Here is a 23677-nt window from a genome sequence, read left to right as displayed (position 1 = left end):
ACGGTCATGGCATCGGCTCTGGAGTGTTGCCCCTGCCCTACCCCAGCAGGGAGCAGTAGCTCTGGCACTTCGTGTTGTGTGCTGAGGCCAACAGGTCTGCTAGGTGGAAGACCTGATGAAGGGCTGAATCCTTCAGGGACCATTCGTAGGCTCCGAAGGGCCTGCTCAGTGTATCGGCCAACAAGTTGTTGCGCCCTGGCAGGTATTTCGCCTGCCAAAATATACCGTGCGTTACGCACAAGTCCAGAGCAGTAAAGCCTCGCTAGCTACAGTTTCTGCACATGGTCTAAGGGCGCCGTTACTTTACAATGTGGCCACAGCTGCGGGAGAAATGCTAACACCCTTGTGCCCTCCAGGCCTGGTACTCGTTGTGCAGAAGGCCTCAGACTGACGTGAGCGAGGACCGACTCCTTGTGAGGAACCTCTGCCTCCAGTGCAGGAGATGGGATTGGCCTACAAGAGGAGATGGGATTGGCCTACAAGAGGAGATGGGATTGGCATCTTCTGGGACCAGGTAGAAAATCAGCGGTGTTGAGGACTCTCCCAGCAAGGTGGGACGGACCCCAGTCACTTGCCGCACCTGATCTGAGAAACCCGGGTGTCCCATCCCCACAGCCCTCAGTGATGCAGCCAGACCCAATGCAGTTCACCCGGGTGTCTTCCCCTCCAAGGAAGCAACCCATGGTTGCTCCTCCCACTCCCAGGACACGCTCCTCTGTGGATTCTCTGATGTCTAGAGCAGGGTGTCATTTAGGCGGAACAGGAGCACGTAAGCTTGTCACCCTCCTATATGTGACGGTGTAGCTAGGACCGGGGGAGGCAGGACCTCAGCCTCACCTGCAGCCCTGTCCCCTCTGACGCCCCACCTCCTGCCACCAGGACAGGAAGCGATGTAGAGTGCCAAGCGCAGTGCATGCTCGCCCACCCCCCATCTTACCTGACCCCTGGCGCACAGAGAGGGGTGCACTGGAGGGGTGCCCTGCCCCTAGAAATCTTACAGCAGGCGTTCTGGGGAGGGGTGTGGGCAGGTGCATGACAGGCGGTTTGGGAAGGCTGTGCCTTCCCCAGCTTAGGCTACCAGACACTCACGCCCTCCGAGTGTACGTCTAGGGGCAGCTCTTCACTGAACTGATGAAACTCTAGAATTGTTGCTTTTTAATTGTTGGTCCAGGCTCTTGGGGATTTCTTCGGTGGGTCTCATCGCAGTTCACATTGGCAATGAAACGTTTTTTACACTGATTTTTCTTGTCCGGGCACAAAATTGTAGCTGAATCAACCAAATATTCCTTGATAAAGTCTCCCTCGGGGAATGGTTGACTGTTGTTGCAGACACGTGATTGCACACTTGCTCTTGTATTTAATTCTGCCTTGTGCTGTAGGCAGACTTGTGAAAACGCTTTGCTCTTTTTGCCTTCAAGGAACCATCTCTTGGGCTTTTCTGACTTTCTCTTCAGTAGACATGTTCTTACTTATGGATTCATGTTTGCTTTCCAAATGCTGCTTTACATTCTATTCTTTGAATACTGTCCGGGTAGGGTAAGTGCGCATCTTTCCCTGCCACATCAGTAAACAAAAGCATTTTGAAGTTTAATCTCTGTAACTTGGTATGGGCATCTACTTTCCTCTTTGAACTCATAGTTCCTTTCTGCTCCTCCACTGCAGTGGCATGAAACAAGGCATGCAAAAATAGAGGGCTACTCCTTGTGCCCTTGAATATGCTATGCTTTCTCAAAGATTCCTCATCATAGTCAATTTGGGAGTGGGTAGTGGATAAGATTGAAACAAAGGGGAAAAGTGAATTCTCTTCTGTGGATTCTCTCATGTCTAGAGTAGGATGTCATTTGGGGGAACAGAGGCAAATTCACGCATGTAGAAGCTATTTTATGTTTAGCTAGAAGCCATCTTATATAACAGAAACCATTTCAGCTTTTTGTCTTTGCACGTAGGCCAGAGTGAACTTTCGATCACCCCATGCGCCAGGCCAAGACAGATGTGCTATTGGAATGTGTTAATTGGGCTGGTTCAGAGAGGAGAGGTACTCCCTCATACCTGTCCGCCATCTTGTTGATAAGGCTTTGTTTTTCCTAGTTTAATTGATTATTTCTGTAATTGGATGCCCTGACGTCAGACTGTTTGGTTAAGGGTATAAAGATACTAGGATTGATTGTATTAAGCAGCCTTCCTGGGCCCGGCTTTGCTGGGACCACGTTTGGCTCACTTTGCTTTTATTGGCCAATAAAACTGTCTGTTCAGCCGCGTAAACTGAGTGAGGCGTTTGCTTCGACAATTTGGAGGTTCTATCGAGATTCCTAACGCGCCACTTGCCCGTATGGACGGACCGGCACTCCACTTCCAAACCTCTCAGAGTGCTCAATAGAAGGTAAGGAGATACCTGTTATGAAATCTCCTGTTGAGGGCTTGGGATTTGGAGTGACGGCCGGCCATCGGGGTAAGGGGAGCTACGGAATTCAATTTTGTGGAGCGGCTAACATTTTTGTCTGTCCGTGTCTGTCTTTGTCTATTAAGCCTGTCTTATGTGTTACTGTTCCAAAAAGGCACACCGGTGTCTCTAGTGAGGCAGCCATGCGCTGGACCCTCTGTGTTCGGACGCTAAAAGCTGGTGTGGTGCCATTACTCACTCTCGGCACACGGAACTGTGGGGAAGCTTTGTTGTCTCTCTCTGTTATTTGTGGGCGTAGTACTGACCTCTGAGGCTAACCCCAGGCCATAGTGCCCCATTCCGCCAGGCTGTCTCCAGGCGCCAGGACGTGGTGTTCTGCCGGGCTGGGGCAGGTGCCGGAAACCCCTGTGAGCCAGGTGGACCTTGAGTCCAGTGCCTCGCAACCAAAAGGGGGGGACCAGTGCGAGCAGGCGGATCCTGATTCGGTGACTCGCAGAGCGAGCAGGCGGATCCTGATTCGGTGACTCGCAGAGCGAGCAGGCGGATCCTGATTCGGTGACTTGCAGAGCGAGCAGGCGGATTCTGATTCGGTGACTTGCAGAATATGGTGTAAGCAGGCGGACTTTGGTTCGGTGTTTTACAGAATTCAGCGCGCGCAGAAAATGGAGTTAGGTCAGTCTACAGGAATTCCAGTGCCTTCTAAGGACAGTCCGGCTTTCTTTATGTATACCCACTATGGGAAAAATACTTGCAAGTTTCTAGATAAATGGAATCTGTATACTCAAAATGACCCAAAATTGCAATTCCCATTGAAAGGGACTTTTGATGTAACTAAAATTTTACATTTAAGGGAGGCTCTTGAGGGTCGTGGAGCGAAAACTCCCGATCTGCAATGGTCTGCCTGTCTACCATGGTATGAAGAAACTTTTAAAAGGCAGAAAGAATCTCAATTAAGAAGCTTTAAAGATACTCAAGAAAAACTGCAAACACAGATTAAACTGCTGAAAGAGGCTGGCACTCAATCAAAAGCAGTGATAACTAAGCCTAGTGCACCACCTATTGGGCAATTGTATCCTTGTCTCCCAAACCCCGATTCACAGGATGACATGAATGATGTCCTGTGCCCCGCATGGAATCCCCCGCCATTCCCAGCCCCACCTCCAGCTCCCGAGCCCCAAGTAGCTTCAGGAAGCCAGGCTGTGACTGAGAAGGAAAAACAAGGAACAGGGGTGTTCCCGACTACATATAAGATTTCTGGGGGAAGCACTATTCTCCTCCAGCCAGCAACTCCTAAGGGACAACGATCAGTAGCACGTATTGAGACGGGGAATAATAGCCCCGTCGCCGCTTATCCTTTACGGGAAGTCCCAAACCCACAAGGAGGGCGTATGCGGGTTTACCAACCCTGGACCAAAACCGAATTACACGCCATGGCCAAAGATTTTCCCTCAGTAGAAGAGGACCCGGTAAAATTTAAAGCAGAACTGGCACTAGTAATACGGTCTTATGATCATAACTGGCAAGACCTCGATCTGCTTTTGAGGGTGATTCTGCCTGATGATAAGCGTAAAAAGATTTTAAAGAAGGCAGGCTGGCCACCTGGACCTATTTCAGGAGACCCAGATTTAGCAGCTAATAAAGAGGCTCTCACCCGAGCTAGAAATGGACTGCTTGATAGTATCCTTCAAGTCTTTCCCAAACTTCCGAATTGGGTTAAAATTAGCACCTGCAAACAGGAAGAAAATGAATCACCAGGTGCCTATTTAGAAAGGCTTACTAAAGTGTTTGAAAGGCACTCTGGCATTGAAACCCCAGCTGACACTGCCAAGCAAGCGCTGGGTGCCGCTTTTATTACTGGACTGGATCCAGCTATCCAGACCCTGTTAAAACAGATAACCATTGGCTGGGAAACTAAACTCTTAGAGGAGCTTCTGACAGTGGCAAACCACTGCAGACAGGGTGCGTCTACACTGGGCCACTTATTCCGGAAAATCAGCCGCTTTTCCGGAATAAGCCGCGAGCTGTCTACACTGGCCGCTTGAATTTCCGGAAAAGCAACGACGCTCTACTGTACAAAATCAGCCGCTATTCCGGAAACCGTACAATGCTCCCGCTCGGGCATAAGTCCTTTTTCCGGAAAAGGGCCAGTGTAGACAGCTTTTCCGGAAAAGCAGAAGAAACGTAAAAAAGCGGTTTGGACGGCAGGAGACCCCGTAGAAGCCGCAGACTTCCGCGTTACCCGAGGGCTTAAAGAGCCCGCACGCTAGTGGCCGCACGTGGCAGGAGCCCCCCGGAGACTTCCCTTCCCAGCTCTGCCACGTGGCAACTGTGCTCCCCAGCCACCTCAGCGCAGGCATGGCAGCTCGAGGTGGTCGTCAGCCACCGTCACCCGGGGCAGAGGAGGAAGCCCCCAGAGGCCGGAAATGCAGGGCCCCATCCTGGACCCCCAGGGAGCTGGAGGCCCTCCTGGACCTGTGGGAGGAGGAGGAGGGTCTCCATGACCTCCAGTCCCGCCGCCGGAACGCAGAGCTGTACACCCAGCTGGCCCAGAACCTGGCCCAGCAAGGCCACCCCAGCCGCAACTGCGAGCAGGTCCGCTCGAAGGTCAAGGAGCTGCGGCTGGGGTACGTGCGGGCCACGGAGGGGAGGGGAGCAGGACCCGATGCCTGCCCCTATTTTGAGAGGATGCACTCATTTCTTGGTGAGCCAGCCCCACAAGGCCCACCTGTCCCAGTAGACACCTGCCAGCACCCCCCGATCAACCGTCCCACCGAGCCGGAGGAGGGAGACGACAGCAGCGGCGCGTCGGGAGAGGAGGCCAGCGTTGCCACCCAGCAGGCCCCCTCCAGCAGCTCCTCTGTGGCCGGGGAGGAACCCACTGGTGAGTCTTTGAAGGTTACACTCCCAAAGGGCGGGGGGGGGAGGGCGGGGGGGAGCGAGAGCCAGGTGCCCGGAGGGGGGAGGGGGAGAGCATGTCACTCAGGCCACGTGAGCTGCATGCTGCGTAGCATGAGGCAGTTAGCAGCACATGCAACCCACGTGCAGCCTGGTGACCGAGCGGCAGGTGGCCGTGGCAGGCAGCTGCAGAGCACGCCTGGGACCGTGCTCCTCACACACATTCGGCCGGACCAGGGGGAAGGGTGGATGCCGGCTGGAACCGGCCAGGGCCCCAGGGACTCAGCCCAGAGCCTGCTGCTCCACCAAGGGGTGCAGCACAGGGAACGGCACACTGTCCCAGGCCTGGCTGTGAGGCACCGCCAGCTGCTCCTGGGATAAGTGCAGCATCACAGTCCTGTGACCGTGGACTGCCACCGAGCCGCTCACCTGCTCCCAGTGCCTTGGCAGGTTCCCCGAGGGAAGTCCCCACTGCGGCCACACCTGTCCCTGGGCTACCAGGCTTGCGGGAGGGATAGTGGGAGGCAGAAGGGCCCCTGAGTTTTGCTGCAAGGATGGGACATCCCCCCACCCAGTCACCCTTCTGGTTCTGACCAGGAGATATCCCACGCGAGGGGATCTGAGAGCCCAGACCGCCACTGACAGGTGTGCTGCCAGGCACTGCATGGGGATGCATCTCGCTCCCTGTCAAACACCACTGATTAGCCCTAAGCTTTTTACAGTGTCCACCGGCAGGGAGTTCCACAGGTGAACGCAGCACAAGCACCCTCCCGCCCTGCACAGGGCCAGGATACAGACTGGTGCTTGCAATACTGCAGGGAGGACCCTACTCCCAGGCGTGGTCCTTCTTGCCAACATACAACACGGGAGCAGGAGGGGAACCGAGCGGGCCCAAGCCACAACTGTGCGGTCACCTGGGGTTCCGGGGTGGAGGGCATGGAGGTGTGGGGACAGTGGATGGCCTGCCTGACTGACCCGTCCTTTCTTCTCTTCCCTGCAGCGGGACCCAGCACCAGACCCGCGACTCCAGCAGCAGCGGCACCCCCAGCTGCCCAAGCCCGGAGGCCCAGGCTCCGACACCGGGACCAGCTGCTTCGGCGTCATGTCACCGCGGTGGAGGGGATCCAGACCTCCATTGCGGAGCGTGTGCAGGGGGACCAGGAGTGGCGGCAGGAGGGATGGGCTGCGTTCCTGGAGGAATGCCGCGAGATGCGCGCTACAATGGGCACCCTGACGGCACATTTGATACATGCCATCCACTATGGCATGGCCGGACCGCATGCCCCCGCCATCCCTCCCGGAGCACAGCCCATGCCCCCTCCTATCCCTGCTCCTCTCCCAGCTCCTGCTCCTCTCCCTGCTCCTGGTTCTGCTCCTGCTCGTGACCCTGACCGTGCTCCTGCTCCTGCTCGTGACCCTGACTCCTGACCCTGACCCTGACCGTGCTCCTTCTCGTGCTTCTACTCGTGCTCCTACTCGTGGGCACCTCAGCGTGCAGGCTGCCCCAACGCGGTCTGCCCAGCGTGGGCAGGTCCGCCCCCAGAGGGGCGCTCGCAGGGGCCAACCGTCCCAGTAACTGCCCCTCCCTCCTTCTCCCAGTTAAAGCCCCCCCCCCCTCCTTTGTAAATAAAAAGTTCTGTTTTCATTTGAATCTTGTGTGGTTATTGTGTTCCTCTAGTAACTGTACAGAAATTATGTGAGATGCCAATTAGCCACTTCAATTTAAGAGGGTTACAAACTGTGGACAACAAATTCATGACTCTATCACCGGGGTGGGTGGGGGGGGAACCTTTTTCAGTGGTCATTGGTTTGCGGCGCATAAAGAAATACTGAGACTTTTCAGTAAAGATATAAACCACAATCTATATTTACATAGCAACAAACAAGCAGAAAAAAAATGGTTCAAATATGCAGTACAGTACAGATTCAAAAACATAGTTTAGGCGCAGGGAGGACGATTGTGGTGTTGCTGGCCACCTCGATCCTTTGGTCGTTCCGGGCCTCAGGAGAGGAACAGCCAGGAGATCCCTCAACGGACGATGGCCACCTCGATCCTTTGGTCCTTCCGGGCCTCAGGAGAGGAACAGCCAGGAGATCCCTCGACGGACGATGACGGTGTTGCTGGCCATGTCAGTCCTTTGGTCCTTCCAGGCCTCAGGAGAGGAAAAGCCAGGAGATCCATCGAAGATGGCACTGATGTGAGCCTTCCACACAAGTCCCAAATCCTGTTGGCTGTTCCTCAGGACGGCGATGGTGGCCTAAACCCTAGCCTAACTTAAAAGAAAAACCCTAACTACACCCGACGCACCCGATGAACAGACTCGATGACGGCCGATGTGCTGTGACCCGAGGCTTTACTATACTATGGGGGGGGGAGCTAAGGGGAGGAGGTGGGGAAGGGTAGGAGCTGGGACGGAGTACTCTGGGGTGACCCAAGCGACCCTGCTACGGGGCTTGGGCAAACATGTCCACCAGGGCCTCTCTGATGCGCACCGCCTCCTGGCGCGCCTGGTGGATGGCAGCTGTGTCGGGCTGGTCCAAAGTCTGTGTCTCAGCTGCCACCCATGCAGGGAGGAAGGCCTCCCCACTGCGCTCCACAATATTGTGCAGCACGCGGCCAGGACCTCCGTTGCATTCTGCTCACCCATGTCGAGACGGGTGAGCAAACAACGGAAAGGGGCTTTTAAGCGTCCAAACGCCAGCTCCACTGGGTTTCGGGCCTGGTTGAGGCGGTCGTTGAACCGGGCCCGGTTCTGGTCCGGCTGCCCCGTGTAGGGCCGCATGAGCCAGGGCATCGGGGTAGGCCACGTCCCCGATGATGCAGATGGGCATCGGCACATCCCCGACAGTCAAGTCCCGCCGGGGGAAGTAGGTGCCCGCCTCCAACCTCTGAAACAGTCCTGAGTTCCGGAGGATGCGGGCATCGTGTGCTCGGCTGGACCAGCTGCCGTAGATGTCCAGGAAGCAGCCCCGGTGATCCACGAGGGCCTGCAGGACGATGGAGCAGTACCCCTTTCTGTTCATAAAGTGGGCTGCTCGATGCTCCGGGGCCCGGATGGCGATGTGGGTGGCGTCCAGGGCTCCCCCGTAGTTGGGGAACCCGAGGGCAGTGAAGCCGGCCATGGTCTCATCGATGTCGCGCAGGCGGATGATTCTCGGCTGCAGGACATCATTGATGGCGTGGACGACCTGCAGAAGGGTGCAGAGAAACACAAGGGAACACATCACATACAGCCAGGTGTGAGTGTGTGCTCCCTTGGGTCCCCCCCCCCTTGATTCCCTCTGTCCACACACACACACACACACACACACACACACACACACACACCAGGGCCCCCCTCGCCCCACGCCCCCCCCCCACCAGCGGACCTGTGCAAGGGAGGGACGGCCGAAACCCCTGAGTGACCCAGCCTGGAGTCTTGGGTGTCACTGGGCCTGGAGTGGAGCACCCTCCACCCATCCCACTCCCCCTGGGACTTACCTGGATGACGATCACTCCAACGGTGGATCTTCCCACCCCGAACTGCTGTGCCACCGAGCGGTAGCTGTCCGGTGTGGCCAGCTTCCACAGCGCGATGGCAACCCTCTTGTTCACGGGGATGGGTGCCCGCAGCCGGGTGGCGGTTCTCTGCAGCGCGGGGGTGAGCCAGGTGCACAGCGTCATGAAGGTCTGCTTCCTCATCCGAAAATTCCGGATCCACTGGTGGTCGTCCCATTGTCCGAGGACCACACGGTCCCACCAGTCGGTGCTCGTCTCCAAAGTCCAGATGGACCGGTCTATGGTCGGGTTCTGATGCCACGCGGTTGCCAGGACCTCCCTGGTGAGGGAGTCCAAGGCGATCTCTGCCACCTGGTACGTGTACAGCAGGGCACCAGCCTGCAGCACGAGCTCCAGGCACCTGTACAGGTCCAACAGGGGCCCAAGCAGGTACATGGCCACCCACGGCTCCATAGCAGATAGAGCAGGGCAGACAAAAGAAAACGCCGGGAAAAGCAGTTGGGGGCCAAAGGGTGGTGTCCCCAAAACTCACAGGGCAACCACCGAGCCTGCTAAGGGTGCCAGTCCCTGGCAGAGGTTCCAAGGCACGGGAGCACGAGACCAACAGCTGCCCGGTGAGACCCCTTTAACCACGCGTCTGGACGGAGCTCCGGCCCCGCCCCCAGAAAGGTCTGGTGGCCTTTACCCTCTTCAAAATGGTTCCGGGCTTTTGCTTTTCTGGAAAAGCGCGCCGCCAATGTAGACGCGCTTTTCCGGAAAAGCGCATCGTTATCACGGAAACTCTGTGGCCAATGTAGACACTCCTTTTCCGGAAAAGCTGAAAACGGAATAGTATTCCGTTTTAAGCATTTCCGGAAAATTATGCCAGTGTAGACGTAGCTCTTTTGTTCAATACTAAGTACAGACTTGCTTTTTTTTATACAGCTTTAGTTCGTACACATCAGCAACGAAACTGTGGGATGAAAAAAATCCAGTTCACATTCAAACCCCCAATACTATCAGCCATTGTGTCCTTATGGCTGGCTGGCTGGCTGGCAGATATTTTAAACAGAACATGATATATCAGTGTTAAAAATAGCCCAAAAGTCTCCCCAAATGCATTTAGCAGTGAAACCAATAACAACATCATTCATTTTTATAACTAAAAGCATTGAAAGATAGTTGTCCATTTCCATATTTTGTATTTATTTAGTTATAGCAGTCTCAATCGCTGTTGAAACAAAATACAGGACAATGTAGCACTTTAAAGACTAACAAGATGGTTTATTAGATGATGAGCTTTCGTGGGCCAGACCCACTTCCTCAGATCAAATAGCGGAAGAAAATAGTCACAACCATATATACCAAAGGATACAATTAAAAAAAATGAACAATCGCTGTTGGTCATCCATCATCAATGAGCAGTACAACTATTTCTTCCATTGCTGCAATCTTTTCACAACTGATTTTGTCATTGCCTGCAAGTTCCTTTTGCCGCCTGATGAGCAGTTTTAGCCACACGGCAGCTGAAAGATTAAAAATGAGTGACACCAATAAAAGAGCAAATGAGCCACGTTCACTCAAGATCCTTGTGGTCAAGATCTTCAACCACCACTCACTTGACGTGAGTATCGGGCCAGCGAACCACAGCCCAGACTCTCCAGTGCTGCTGAAACTGTCATTGGACTTCATAAAACAATGGTGCAAATGAGATTGCAGCCGATCTAGGTAGTGACAGGCTGCGCACAATAGAAGGATTTACTATTGCTAGCAATTCTATCACCTGGAAGGTAGCTGAACATAGGGTTTTTTTCCACCTGTTTCAAACACGCCAACGTGAAATCTCAACACTTACTTTGGAACTCTTCAGCAGTGGAAAACATTAGGGTGCCTTTTGAAATTTCCAGCTGAGCAATGACTCCAAAATCAGCTGTACAAAGTGGTAGCTATTTAACATCACTTTGGAGTTATAGTTGAACACAGCAGTCCAGTAATAAAAAACAATTTCATAAATGATCTACAACCCCTCCTTGGGAGGCAGGCCAGTCCTTGCCCACAGATAACCCACCAGCCTGAAGCATAGTCTCACCAGAAACTGTACACCACACCATAATAACTCTAACTCAGGAACCAAGCCATGCAACAAACCTCGATGCCAACTCTGCCCACATATATATACCAGCAACATCAGCCAATACCATCACTGGTTCATTCTCCTGCACATCTACTAACGTTATATATGCCATCATGTGCCAACAATGCCCCACTGCTATATACATCGGCCAAACTGGACAGTCCCTACGTAAAAGAATCAATGGACACAAATCTGATGTTAGGAATGGCAACATACAAAAACCTGTAGGGGAACACTTCAATCTTCCCGGACACACAATTGCAGATCTAAAAGTAGCCATCCTGCAGCAAAAAAACTTCAGGACCAGACTTCAAAGAGAAACTGCTGAGCTACAGTTCATCTTCAAGTTTGACACAATCAACTCTGGATTAAACAAAGACTGTGAACGGCTCGCTAACTACAAAAGCAGCTTCTCCTCTCTTGGAATTCACACCTCCCCATCAGCTACTAGAAGTGGGCCTCATCCTTCCTGATTGGATCCACCTCGTCATCCCCAGTCTGATTCTGGCCTGCATATTTATACCTGCCTCTGGAAATTTCCACCACGTGCATCTGACGAAGTGGATCTTTGCCCATGAAAGCTTATGCTCCAACACTTCGGTTAGTCTATAAGGTGCCACAGGACTTCTCGCCGCTTTTGCAGATTCAGACTAACACGGCTACCCCTCTGATACTTGAGTTTCATAAATGTCATGAACAGTCTCTAGTGGAATGCCCTTTATTCCTTCATTAACATGTCTGTATTAGCACTTTTCAAAGGAAGTCTATGGTTTATCATCCAGGATTCCTGAAGGATTGGGTGTAGATAAATCAGGTACATTTAGTTCACTGGATCACTATAGTTGTAATAAAGAACTTTAGCATTCTACCTTCTTTGTTTGCCTTTCCCTTTCTGAAAGGATAGCTTGAGTTTGTCGAACAGAGAGAGAACATTCTTCACACAGGGTCTAATAGAAAATCACCTTGGGTCAGAATGCTGTAGTGTTTTCTGATGGTCTGGAAGTCAAGGAAAGCAGGAGGGGCAAGATGTGTGGGGCTTGGGGTCTGACAGGTGACACTGAAATAGATCAGGAGTAGTCAAGTGAGGGAACGCCGTGACAGAAAGCTGTGCTTGGTGATGGAGTGATAAGACAGGAGATGTGAGGACCTTCCTGGACTGTGAACTTCCACAATGCTGATCTCAGCCAGACTGGGAAATAGCGTCCTTCATTAATGAGGAGATACCCCAACCTGTCTCATAGGTTAAAAGTCATTGGCCCCAGGAGAGCACATTCGGTAGATGTATTGGCCCGTTTTGTCACGAAGCTCTTTGGTTTTGACCCCGTAAATGATCGGGTTGAGCATGGGGGGAAGGAGAACATAGAGGTTGGCCAGGATGATGTGAACGTGGGGAGCAATACCCTGACCATACCGGTGTGTAAGGTTGGAGAAGAGACTGGACGCATAAGATGTCAACATCACCCAGATGTGGGCTGTGCAGGTGCTGAGGGCTTTCTGGTGAGACTCCTTGGAGGAGATTCTGAGGACAGCCCTGATAATCAGACCATAAGACAGGACAATAAGTGTCACGTCTATCCCAATGACCATAAATGGTATTACCAAGCTATATGTTCTGTACATTGTGGTGTCCCCACAGGAGATCTTTGCTATTGCTATGTGCTCGCAGAATGTGTGGGGAATAATGTAGTTGTCACAGAATGGCAGCCGGCTCAGGAGTAGGGGCGTAGGCAGAACGAAGAGAATAGCTCTTATCAAACCCACTAGCCCGAGTTTGGCTATTCGTGTGTTGGTGAGGATAGCGGTGTATCTCAGAGGTTTACATATGGCCATGTAGCGATCGAAGGCCATGATCAAGAGGACGGCTGAATGAATCATAGAAACCGTGTGAAGGAAGAATGTTTGAGTGAGGCAGCCAGCCATAGTAATGCCTTTCAAATTCAACCAGAATATATCCAGGGCCTTTGGCACAACGGCGGTAGAGATGGTGATATCCGTGAGCGCCAGCATGCAGAGCAGCAGGTACATCGGCTTGTGCAGGGTCTGCTCTTTTGTCACAACAAAGAGAACTGTGAAATTTCCCAACAGGCTGATAACGTAGAAGGTAGCAAAAGGGATGGAAATCCAGGCATGGGCAGTTTCCAGGCCAGGGATGCCCGTTAGGATGAACATTGAAGGACCAGTAGAGGTTTTGTTGGAAGCTGCCATGAGGTGATGGATGTGTCAATCGTGTTCAGAAATGCTTACGGTGCCTGTGAAGAGAGAAGCAGAGTGAGTGAGTGTGTGTGTGTTGGGGGGGTGTTACACATTTTATAATCACTATTATAATTCTAAATAGTATTATAATTACATTTTATAATTATATAAATGGTATATACTTTACAATTATTCACAATCTAGAAAGGGCATGAGCAGTGAGGTGGCAACATTCGGAGCTGGCCTAAGATTATTTAGGTCCTGGCCAAGTCTAGAGAAGTCTGCATAGGAAGGTAACCAAGGTGGGGGAGGTTTAAGATGGACATTAGGAAAAACTATTCCCCTAGGAGGGTGGTGCAGCACTGGGATAGGTTCCGTAGGGAAGTGGTGAAAGCTCCATCCCTAGAGGTTTTTATGTCCCAGCTTGACCAAGCCCTGGCTGGGTTGATTTAGTTGGGATTGGTCCTGCTTTGGGCAGGGCGTTGGACTCGGTGACCTCCTGACGTCTCTTCCACCCTAGGATTCTATGAACAGTCAGTGGTGTGACACTATGTCATGATTATGAGGGTTAGCCAGCAGCCTGGGGATTAAGGAGTTAACTACACCTAGCCAGGTGGAGTGACCAGTAGGCATGTAGGTGGGACTTTCAAACTGGGACAAAGGAATTTGGTTTTTTTTTTTTTGTCTCTCTGGGTGTTTTCTCTGCAGCTACAGAGAGGGACAATCATGTCTTTTTCTCTCCAAGACACCATTCTTCATTTTCTGTAAGTAGGGTAAAGTTTAGGTAGTTTCGTTAGGCTTTGTTGTTTTAAGGGTTGGGTATGGGATCTGAGATCTGGCACTGCTTAAAAGATGTTTTGGCTTTTCTTTTTAACTAAGTTTTGGCCCACGGTGTAATTCCTCCATGAGTATATTTTGTTACGTTTCCATCTGATCCTTATTCTTGCAACAGGAATATTGTTGTAATAATAAAAGTTTTCTCTATTCTTTTTATTAACCTGGCATTGGTTACTTGTGTGTCCTGATTTTTATAATAGGGGTGAGATTTCCCAAATGATCTTTTCCCTAATCTCGTTATTAATCTTTGGGTGGTGGCAGCGGAAGTTTTATTCCCAAGATCTAGATTTTGGGGGAAGTTTTATACCAAAGCCTGGTAGATAAGGCTTTGGGGTACACTTGCTGGCCCCCACTTCTGCATTTCTCATGCGAGAGTGGGGAAGAAGCCATGTCATGGTGGTACAGCGGTGGGATTATTTTGAGAACCCAGGATTTTTAAAAGGACACAGGTTTTTCTTTGAGTTGAAAGCTTTGCAGTTCTTTTCTCTTGCTTTTTTCTTTTGTTTTCTGGGCTGCTTCAGAGGGGCAGACAGAAGGTTAAGCTTAAGCCAGACACAGACCATCCCAACCAGTTTGGTTTTTTATAGATTTCGTGACAACTGGATAGCTAGGCTAGAATAGGGCAGGGAAGGCACCCAGTACATGCTCTTGGGATCGGGCAAGGTAACCCTAGAGAAACCAGTCCTTCCTAAGCACCACCCTGAGGCAGAAACAGCCTCAGAGCTAGGCATGATGTTAAGTACCGGGAAAGATTCCAACCCCAGAGAGGGGAACCAAGAGCATACCTCTGTGAGCCCTGGGGGAAGTAATCTTGAGGAGGCAGGAGCAGCCGGCTGTCGCTCTCCCTCCCCACCACCTGCGCCTTCAGTGTGCGATTATGCCATAAAGACCAGCGGGTCTCTAACTGACAAGGAGCTGGAGTTTTTCCTACAGCTGGAGGACAGGTGTGCACAAGGAGAGGCCGAGGCCAGGCGTATACAACAGGAGGTGAAACTGGCAGAGATAGCAGCAGGGACGAGGCGAGCAGAACTGGAGGGCCAAGTTGCGCTGGGGAAAGCTAAGCAGCCGGACACCTCAGGAAGCAATGAAAATGGACTGCTTGCCTGTGACCAGCTCCAGTTGGAAGACGCAAGAAACATCAAAGGGCCCTCTGGGGCTGACACTAAAGGGTGTGTCTAGACTACTGAGTTTTGTCGACAAAAGTGGACTTTTGTCGACAAAACTATACCAGCGTCTATACTACTGCTGAGTTCTGTCGACATAACGTCGACAGAACTCAGCAGTTTTGTCGACGCTGGTAAACCTCATTTTACAAGGCATAACACCTTCTGTCGACAGAGTTCTGTCGACAGAAGGTGTTATTGCCTGTAGGGTTGCGTCTAGACTACAGGGTTCTGTCGACAAAGCAGCTTGCTTTGTCGACAGAACTCAATGTGTCTGGATGCTCTTTGTCGACAGATACTGTCGACAAAACTTCTGTCGACAAAACCCGGTAGTCTAGACGTACCCAAAGACTGCTAAGCTAGAAGTTGTACTATCTTTGCTAACCACCTGCATCAAGCACTCGGTGATTGATGTATGACAAGTGTTCTCATTAACAATCTTACTCTCAACATTTTCTTTCTTGCATTAATATTTCTTTAGAGTTTAGATTGTAAAGGATTGGCCCAGCGTGATCTTGTGGGTAAGATCTTCCCTCTCTAGCTGCAGAGAACACACCCAGAGAGACCAAAAAAAAAACAAAACCCAAAATTTCTTTGTCCCAGTTTGAAAGTCCCACCTACATTTCTACTGGTCACTCCACCTGGCTAGGTGCAGTTAACTCCTTAATCCCCAGGCTACTGGCTAACCCTCATAATCATGACACTACATTACAACATTTACTTTTATTTCAAGGCTACAGCCGTCACATGTCCGAAAATTACACACTCTCATTGTACAATGAGCACACTTCTAACTTTGCGAGTTGTTCCTGAAGCTGCACACAGTGTCTATGGGTGCACCAAGAAGAGCAGCAGCACCAGTGCCCTGGCATTTGCTACTACGTGTGTGAAATTTCTTACCCGTGTGTAGCCGGACAGAGGCCCCCCCATCACATCCATCTTGCTTGCTTCTCTGAGGTGCCCGGAGCACACAGGACACAGAGAGCAATAAAATCAGCACAGTCTTGACAGAGGCCTGGATATGCTGGCTCATCTTACCCTGGATAACTGTAAACATAGATACGAGAGGGTGATCAAGCCAATAAGCTGACCTAGAGGCTGCGAGAACTGCCCTTGGCTGGCATCTATGTTGATACAATCACACAGCCGTCCCTGGGAGAGGAATCGCTTGCTGAGAAAAGAAGGCCCAGTACTCCCAATTTAGTTATCTCTCTTCCAAGTGAAAATTAAGTTCACAACTCCCTTGTAAGAGCTGGCATCACAAAGGTGACCCAGCACAATTTGGCACCACAGAAAAGAGAGAGAATACGTGACCCCTATGGGTATAAAGATGGGCCCAGCAGCACACTCACTCTGAGCGTCAATCTACCATCTACCTGCTGGTCGGGTTAGGTAATTGCCTCCTGAGGTCCACATGGGGATGCCCAGCCTCGTATTCGTCTTTCCCGGGGAATTGAGTGACTGGTCCTGGCCTGACACGCTGGAATCGAGAGATGCAGAAGGGGGTAAAAATTGTACCTGGATGTGTCCTTTTGTTTTAGTGCATGCATAGAATAGAGCTCTTTAAAGATTAAGGTGTCACTTGGTACGGCTATTTTCCTAATTTCCCTTTCCTTGTAACCGTTTTAAGATCTGTATTTGCTAGCAGTTAAGAAGTAGAACAATAGCCATTGTAACCACATGCTTTATAAGCCTTTTTAATAAACCTGTAACTGTTTAAGCCTTAACCTGACTCCTCCTGTTGCTGTAACAGAACCAAACACAATTAAAAGCACTTGAGCCGGTCATAGGGGCAGACACAGGCAGAGCTGGGTGTTTGGGTCCTGTCGCCTCCATGGGACAGACCCTTGGGGCACCCGTCGGCCTTTCCAGGCTGCCTGCTGCAAAGGGACCCTGTCCTAGCAGTTGAAGACTTGGGTGTATCTCTCTCTCTCTCTCTCTCTCTCTCTCTCACACACACACACACACACACACACACACACGTACTGCCCTGACAATCACACACACACACACACACACACGTACTGCCCTGACAATCGGCTGACACCGTGAGACAGAGTTCCTGGTTCCCTCCAGCCGAGGGAGCAGGTGTGACAGCAGGCACCTCACCTATGCAGAGGAAGATACGTTGGCAGCGTGAGAGGTGACTGGGGAGCATGAAGGAGACATGGGCAGCCTGGGATGGGGAAGGAGAGTGAGAACAGGCTTTCAGGGGATGATGGGAAATGGAACCAACTGAGGAGCAAAGAGCAGTGGTTCTTCCCACCGGTGACAGGCCTGAAGATACCCCACACGACAACAGTTGGAAACAAAGCTGCGTAAAGGCAGTGACACACAGGCTGCAGCTGTGCACCGTGCCAGGCAAAAGAGACCCTAAGCCCAGCACAAACCCACTCAGGGCCAGGATAGGTCCCAGCATCGGCTTTGGAGCAACACTCACAAAGAAAATGTAATGTCAGCAGTACTGCTCCTCTCTCCCTATGCATGCCACTCCCTGCCCCCACTGTACTGCCTCCATCCATATGAGCACTCTACCCCATATCTTGCCTCAGGAGGCCTTGTTATGCCTCTTTGGTCTGTGCATTAGGCAGGAGGTCTAGTCCCTACTTCACCATGTTCCAGGACTCCATACCATTAGGATCTGGACCCTGAGACTAGGTCTACACTTCAGAGTTTTTCCGCAAACATGTGCGGTGCATCCACACCTCACTCGCATTTTTGTGCAAGTAAAACAAAAGAACAGAGGGGTTTTTGCGGTGTAGGTATTCCTCCCCCTACGAGGAAGAACTCCTTTTGGCACAAGAGCAAGAGGGGTTTCTTTTTACAAAAAGAGGCAATTGAGAAAAAGGACAGGTGCCCTGGTGGCCATTCTGTAAATAGCAATCAGAGTTTCCTTTCGAGAGAGCGTCCATGCAGTCTAGACGCTCTCTTGCGCAAAAGCGTATCACTTTTTTCGATGTGATTTTGCAGTGTGGACACGCTCTTGTGCAAGAAGTTTTTGTGGACGATCTCTTCCGCAAAAAGCTTCTTGCGCAAGAAGCCTCTAGTGTAGACATAGCCTAAAAGGCCTACTGTCTTGCCCTTCTCTTCCCCCCAAAACTATCTACACTCTCTCTCTCTCTCTCTCTCTCTCTCTCCTTTCCTGGTACATCCCCTATGATATTTCCAACACTGCCTGGTTTTCTCCAAGCCAGAAACATGATTTCATTTTTACTGCTTTTGCTTTCTCATGCTCTCCAGAAGCAGAGATGCTGGTGGCTCAGAGAGGACAGCGCACTGCCCCGCAAAAGAATTGTTCTAGTTGATCTAAATTTCTAAGTCTGTGATTTTGACATCTCGGTAACTGTCCTGTCTGTCCTTCTTTGGTCTAAAGGTGTTCACCCCTCCTTAGAGGCCAGGGGTCAGCTCCAGGTGTCATCTCTGCAAGCTCAAGGCTGGTCTAATCAGGGCATTCATTTAAATCCCTACCTTTGGGTATAGGGTGAAATTGTAGCCCTGATTTCACTCAGGAACGCCAATGTCAATCAGGAGTGACTCAGTGAAGGCAGAACGTGAGAGCAGAACTCAACCAGTGTGTAACCCATTCTTGTTCTGAGCCTGCCTGTAACACCGATACCCAGGGTAGGAGCTTGGACTGCACTACTTAAGAGGGAAGAGAAGTTGCTGAACTGAAATTGCATAACCCCAACAGCGGAGAAGCTACTGAGACAGAGAGAAGGACACAGAGAGAGAGAAAAAAAACTGATCTTAAGAACAAATCATTATCTAAGCTATTTCCAATACGTTTGTCATTCCAGTTTTACCAGGCAAATCCCTGGACCTTTTGGACAATACTAAACAGTTCAAGTCACCGTTCTGGTGAATTCCTGCCCAGATCGTTCATGGCTTGAACCCTAGGGCTGTGTCTACATTGGCACCCCTTTCCGGAAAAGGGATGCTAATGTAGACTTTGGAATTGCAAATTCCGCGGGGGATTTAAATATCCCCCGCGGCATTTGCATTTACATGGCTGCCGCTTTTTTCCGGCTTGGGGATAAGCCGGAGAAAAGCGCCAGTCTAGACGCGATTCTCTGGAAAATAAGCCCTTTTCCAGAGGATCTCTTATTCCTACTTGCAAATAGGAATAAGAGATCCTCCGGAAAAGGGCTTATTTTCCGGAGAATCACGTCTAGACTGGCGCTTTTCTCCGGCTTATCCCCAAGCCGGAAAAAAGCGGCAGCCATGTAAATGCAAATGCCGCGGGGGATATTTAATTCCCCTGTGGAATTTGCAATTCCGAAGTCTACATTAGCATCCCTTTTCCGGAAAAGGGATGCTATGTAGACACAGCCTAGATGTTAATGCAGAAACATGTAACTCACCACAATCCTGCTCATCAGAGAGAGGAAATCTCCTTCCTGCAAAGGGAAGGCAGAGCCCTGAAAATCAGCAATGTATCTTGGAGAAGTGGCACGCAACATGCTGGGCATCGAACTTTATAATTTCCCCTCTGTGGTCCCTGCGGGCTCTCTGGTTAAGATTCCCAGACAATTCCCCCATGTCTGTGCACATTAAGAGCAAAAAATAGACTCTGAGAACCTCTACTGGGAGTGAAGAAATGATTTACTGATACCAGGGGATTTGGTTGTCAGGGCCAGTTGAGTCTTGCCGACTGTTCAGTGTAGCAAGTGACATTGCTTTAATTTTCTGTGCATAATGTACTGCCTTCTGTGCTGCATGTGGGAATGCTGCCAACAGACACAGCAACAAATTCCATTTTCAATTAATGGTAGCATCATAACCCTGCATACCATCCAAGCTGCTGTAATATCCATGGAATTTGTCTTTGTAATTCACTACCAGATCATGACTGTGGCAGCCAAAGGATATGATCCTGACATGATGTAAATGGAAGGACACAGCAGACTTTCTTTTCCTGGGACTCTGGGATCCCAAGTGCTTGCCAGTGTCATTTTGGGAAGTCCCATGTGGGTATATATCTGGCAGATACTCTCTCTGCATAGGGGAAGCATCAAATTCCAATACCGTGTTGATCGTTCAGAGATGGATGAGGAAACGGGTTGTGTTTTCCCACCTCAGCACTGGTAACAGGACTTCGCACATTGTGCGACTGCTTCACAACTTCCAGGGCCAAAATGCCTGGAGTTCATCTCGCACGGCAACCCACATGTTACAAAGGAATAGTCATGGAGGCTATGTCTAGACTACAAGGTTTTTGCCCCAAAACTGGCGGATCGTTCACACCTCAAGCGTGTTTTTGCGCAAAAAAAATACAGTAAATGGACAGAACAGAGGGCTTTTGCTGGTAGCGTTATTCCTCTCCCATGAGGATTAACCCCTTTTTGCGCTACAGCTCTTGCACAAAAAGGCATTTGTGGATGTTCCGCAGGGGTTTCTTGCACCGAAAAAGGCTATCCGAAAAAGCACAGGTACTCTGATGGCCATTCGGTGAACGGCAATCAGAGCTTTCTTGTGCAAGAGTGTCCATGCAGCGTGGATGCTCTCCGGGTATGTCTACACTACAGAGCTATTTTGAATTAAGCTAATTCGAAATAACGCAGCTAGACACAAAAACTAAATCAAAAGAGCGTTTTTCTAAATCGAAGTAGCACATCCACATTGAGTGGACCCTGAATCGAAGGTAAGGCTGGCCGGAACCAGTGCTGGCAGGGCATCAGGGTTTGTGGGGCTGCTGTCTCAGGCTAGCCGAGGGTTGTGCTTAAAGGGACCCGACCCCCCACCCTGGGCAGACAGTTCTCAGGTTTCTCTGCTTGCTGGTCTACTTCGCTGAGGGACTGTGAGGTAATGTTGGTACCTTGCTGGTTGCTGGGCTTGGGCTGTGGGTGACCACCACTGGCTGCTGTCTGTACCACGGCCCAGCCGAGTAGCTGATGGGACAGGGAGGTACCTGTTCTACCGGTTACCTCCCGGGGAGAGGAACTGAGTGTACGTCTACACTACAATGTTAATTCGAACTAACTTAGTTCAAATTAGTTAATTCGAACTAAGCTAATTCGAACTAACGGATCTAGACTAAAAAACTAGTTCGAATTAGCGTTTTGCTAATTCGAACTAGCATGTCCACACAGAGTGGACCCTGAACTGGGCTTAAGGATGGCCGGAAGCAGTGCCGGCAGGGCATCAGAGGAGGACTTAGAGCGTGGAGATGCTGTCTCAGGCTAGCCGAGGGCTGTGCTTAAAGAGACCCGACCCCCACCCCGGACAGACAGTTCTCAGGGGTGCCCCGCTTGCAAAGCAGTCCTGGCTTGGAGTGCCCGGAGTACGCACACTGGGCACATCACACCACTCGGCCATCAGCCCGGCTGCACTTGCTGCAGGCTGCCATCTGGGGAGAGGGGGCAATTGGAGGACTGCAGGAGAGCTTCCACCCCCAGAAGCCCACAGAGCCAGCCCAGTCCTCCCCATCGGGGGCTCGTGCCCCAGTCCTCCCTCACCTCCTTCCACTTACCCTTCCCTAGCCCCTCTTCTTGATGTACAAAATAAAGGACACGTGTGTTCAAAAATAGAAACTCTGTTTATTTAACAAAACTCGGGGAAACTGGGAAAAGGAGGTGGGAGAGGGGAAGAGAGAGGCTGGGAGAGGGGAGGGGGAAAACTGGGAGGAGGGAGCTGAAAGGGGGAAGCAAGGGAAAGGAGGGGGTGGGGAAACTCAAGGATCAGGGGTGGGGGTCTCGCCAGGCCAACCGCCTTCCAGTACGGCGAGGGAGGGGGCCTCGGTGTCCCCGGGGGAATGGGGTGGAGGGTGCGGAGGTTGAGGTGAGGGGTGTGGACATTGAGGAAGAGGTTGTGGGGGTTGAGGAGGGAGAGGTGGGAGGGGGAGCAGGAGTGGGAGGAGGGAGAGCAGTTGGGGGGGCAGCAGGTGCAGGACCAGCACGGGGCACCATGCTCTGCAGCAGGAGCTACAGGTTGGTGCTCAGACCTCGGAGCTCAGCCAGCAGCTCGTGGCGGACCTGCAGGTCTTCCCTCATCCACGCCTGTAGTGTGCGGTGCACGGCTCTCAAGGACCCCAGGTGCTGGTCCCGGTACTCCTGCTCCGTGCTGGCGGTCCGGAGCAGGCCGCGGGTGCGGGAGCATGTCCCGGGCGGGGTGGTGCGCCCTGCACGAGCAGCTGGTGCAGCTGTAGAGAAAGAAGAGAAGTGGTCAGTTCTCCCTGGGGACGCAGAGGATGATACCCAGCCCCCTCCCCCACCCCACAACGTGAGGGTGACCATGTCCTGCACCGTCACAGCCGCTGTGCTTGTACAGAGGCCATGGTCAGGATGTCTGGCTCTCCCCGGGACTGGGAGCTGCCCCAAGACCGTAGCCATGTCCCTGTGCCATGTATAGTGTGGCCGGGGAGGCGGGGGGGAGGGGGAGATGTCCCCTGCCTCCGTGTAGAGGGGACATGTGAAGGGAAATCATCCTGCTGGGTCCTGCCCCGGGGTCGGGAGCGTGTCACGTCTCTTTGCACAAGCATGTGCCTATTGGGCAATGGCCTCTGGGTGTCACGCAGCTGGAGCCACCTGCCCAAGGGTGGCATGGCACGTGCTCACACGTGCACAGGTGTCTGCGTGATCCGTGGAAGGCATGGCCCACGCGCGCGGTCCCTGGTCTCCCTCCCACCTCCCCCCCCAAACTACTTAATTCAAACTACTTACCCGGTACGGTCTCCCTGGATGACACTGCTGGCGGTGACCCTTCTGGTGTGCCCAGGTCAGGGCCCTCTGGTCCCGGCTCGATGTCCCCCGGGCTGGCACGGACCGCCCTGCCCCCCAATAGTTGGTGGAGGGCAGCGAAGTAGGGGCAGGTGGCAGCCCCTGCAGCGGCGCCGCCCCTTGTGGCCCTGGCGTACCCCTGCCGCAGCTGTTTAATTTTAATGCGCACCTGCTCCTGGGTGCGCCTGTGTCCCCTGCTGGCCATGGCGGCTGCTATGCGCCCATAGACGGCCGCATTCCTCCTCCTAGTGCGGAGATCATGGACGTTGGGGGCCTGCCCTCAAACCTCAATGAGGTCCATGACCTCCGCACTAGACCAGGAGGCCGCGCGCCGTCTACGGCCCTTGGCTGGCCCCTGGGTGCTGGGGGACTGGGCAGGGGACATCTCACTGGCACTGGCTCCCTGGCTCATCCTGCAGCCACTGGCTCAGGGGCAGAGACTGCTGGCAGGGCTGGCTGACTCTAGTGCCGTCTGGCCAGAGTCTACCCCTTTAAGGGCCCGGGACTGGGGGAGAGGAGAAGAGTTTTCCTGGTTGTGCCCAGAGAGGCCACCAGGGGGAACCTGGGAAGGGCTAGCCTCCCACTAGTTCGAATTAAGGGTCTACACAGCCCTTAATTCGAACTAGCTAGTTCGAACTAGGCTTAATCCTCGTAAAATGAGGTTTACCTAGTTCGAACTAAGCGCTCCGTTAGTTCGAATTAAGTTTGAACTAACGGAGCGCTAGTGTATCGCCTAGGAAAGTTAGTTCGAACTAACTTTGTAGTGTAGACATACCCAAAGGGAGGTGGAATGCCACCCCTGGCTGGGGGGCAGGGCTGGAAGGGACGGCTTTTAGTTTCTGTCTGGGAAGCAGGGGAGAA

At 52.0% G+C, this 23677-nt stretch overlaps 2 protein-coding genes across 3 annotated transcripts; one reads left to right on the top strand and one right to left on the bottom strand.

Annotated features, from left to right (window-relative positions):
* The first annotated feature begins 2655 nt into the window (after positions 1 to 2655).
* Positions 2656 to 7071, top strand: LOC149526039 (uncharacterized). The gene is made up of 2 exons (XM_089775833.1): positions 2656 to 5282; positions 6297 to 7071. The coding sequence occupies exons 1-2, from the start codon at positions 4757 to 4759 to the stop codon at positions 6722 to 6724; spliced, it is 954 nt and encodes a 317-aa protein (XP_089631959.1). The 5' UTR covers positions 2656 to 4756; the 3' UTR covers positions 6725 to 7071.
* Positions 7072 to 9449: 2378 nt separating this feature from the next.
* On the bottom strand, positions 9450 to 19566 carry LOC106731530 (olfactory receptor 52P1-like). Of its 2 annotated transcripts, XM_075919706.2 has the most exons (4): positions 19463 to 19566; positions 16478 to 16581; positions 16002 to 16148; positions 9450 to 13157 (listed from the first exon to the last, which is right to left on the bottom strand). In XM_075919706.2, exon 4 carries the CDS (start codon positions 13111 to 13113, stop codon positions 12151 to 12153), a length of 963 nt encoding a protein of 320 aa, XP_075775821.2. In that variant the 5' UTR covers positions 13114 to 13157; positions 16002 to 16148; positions 16478 to 16581; positions 19463 to 19566; the 3' UTR covers positions 9450 to 12150. The 2 variants fall into 2 exon arrangements, with proteins under 2 accessions (XP_075775821.2, XP_089631958.1); XM_089775832.1 differs by lacking the exons at positions 16478 to 16581; positions 19463 to 19566 and having other exon boundaries at positions 16002 to 16447.
* Between the last annotated feature and the right edge of the window lie 4111 nt (positions 19567 to 23677).

This window comes from Pelodiscus sinensis, chromosome 1 (assembly GCF_052426305.1).
Source record: "Pelodiscus sinensis isolate ZL-2025 chromosome 1, ASM5242630v1, whole genome shotgun sequence".
Taxonomy (NCBI): Eukaryota; Metazoa; Chordata; order Testudines; family Trionychidae; genus Pelodiscus; species Pelodiscus sinensis.
This window is presented reverse-complemented; position numbering and strand designations above follow the sequence as displayed.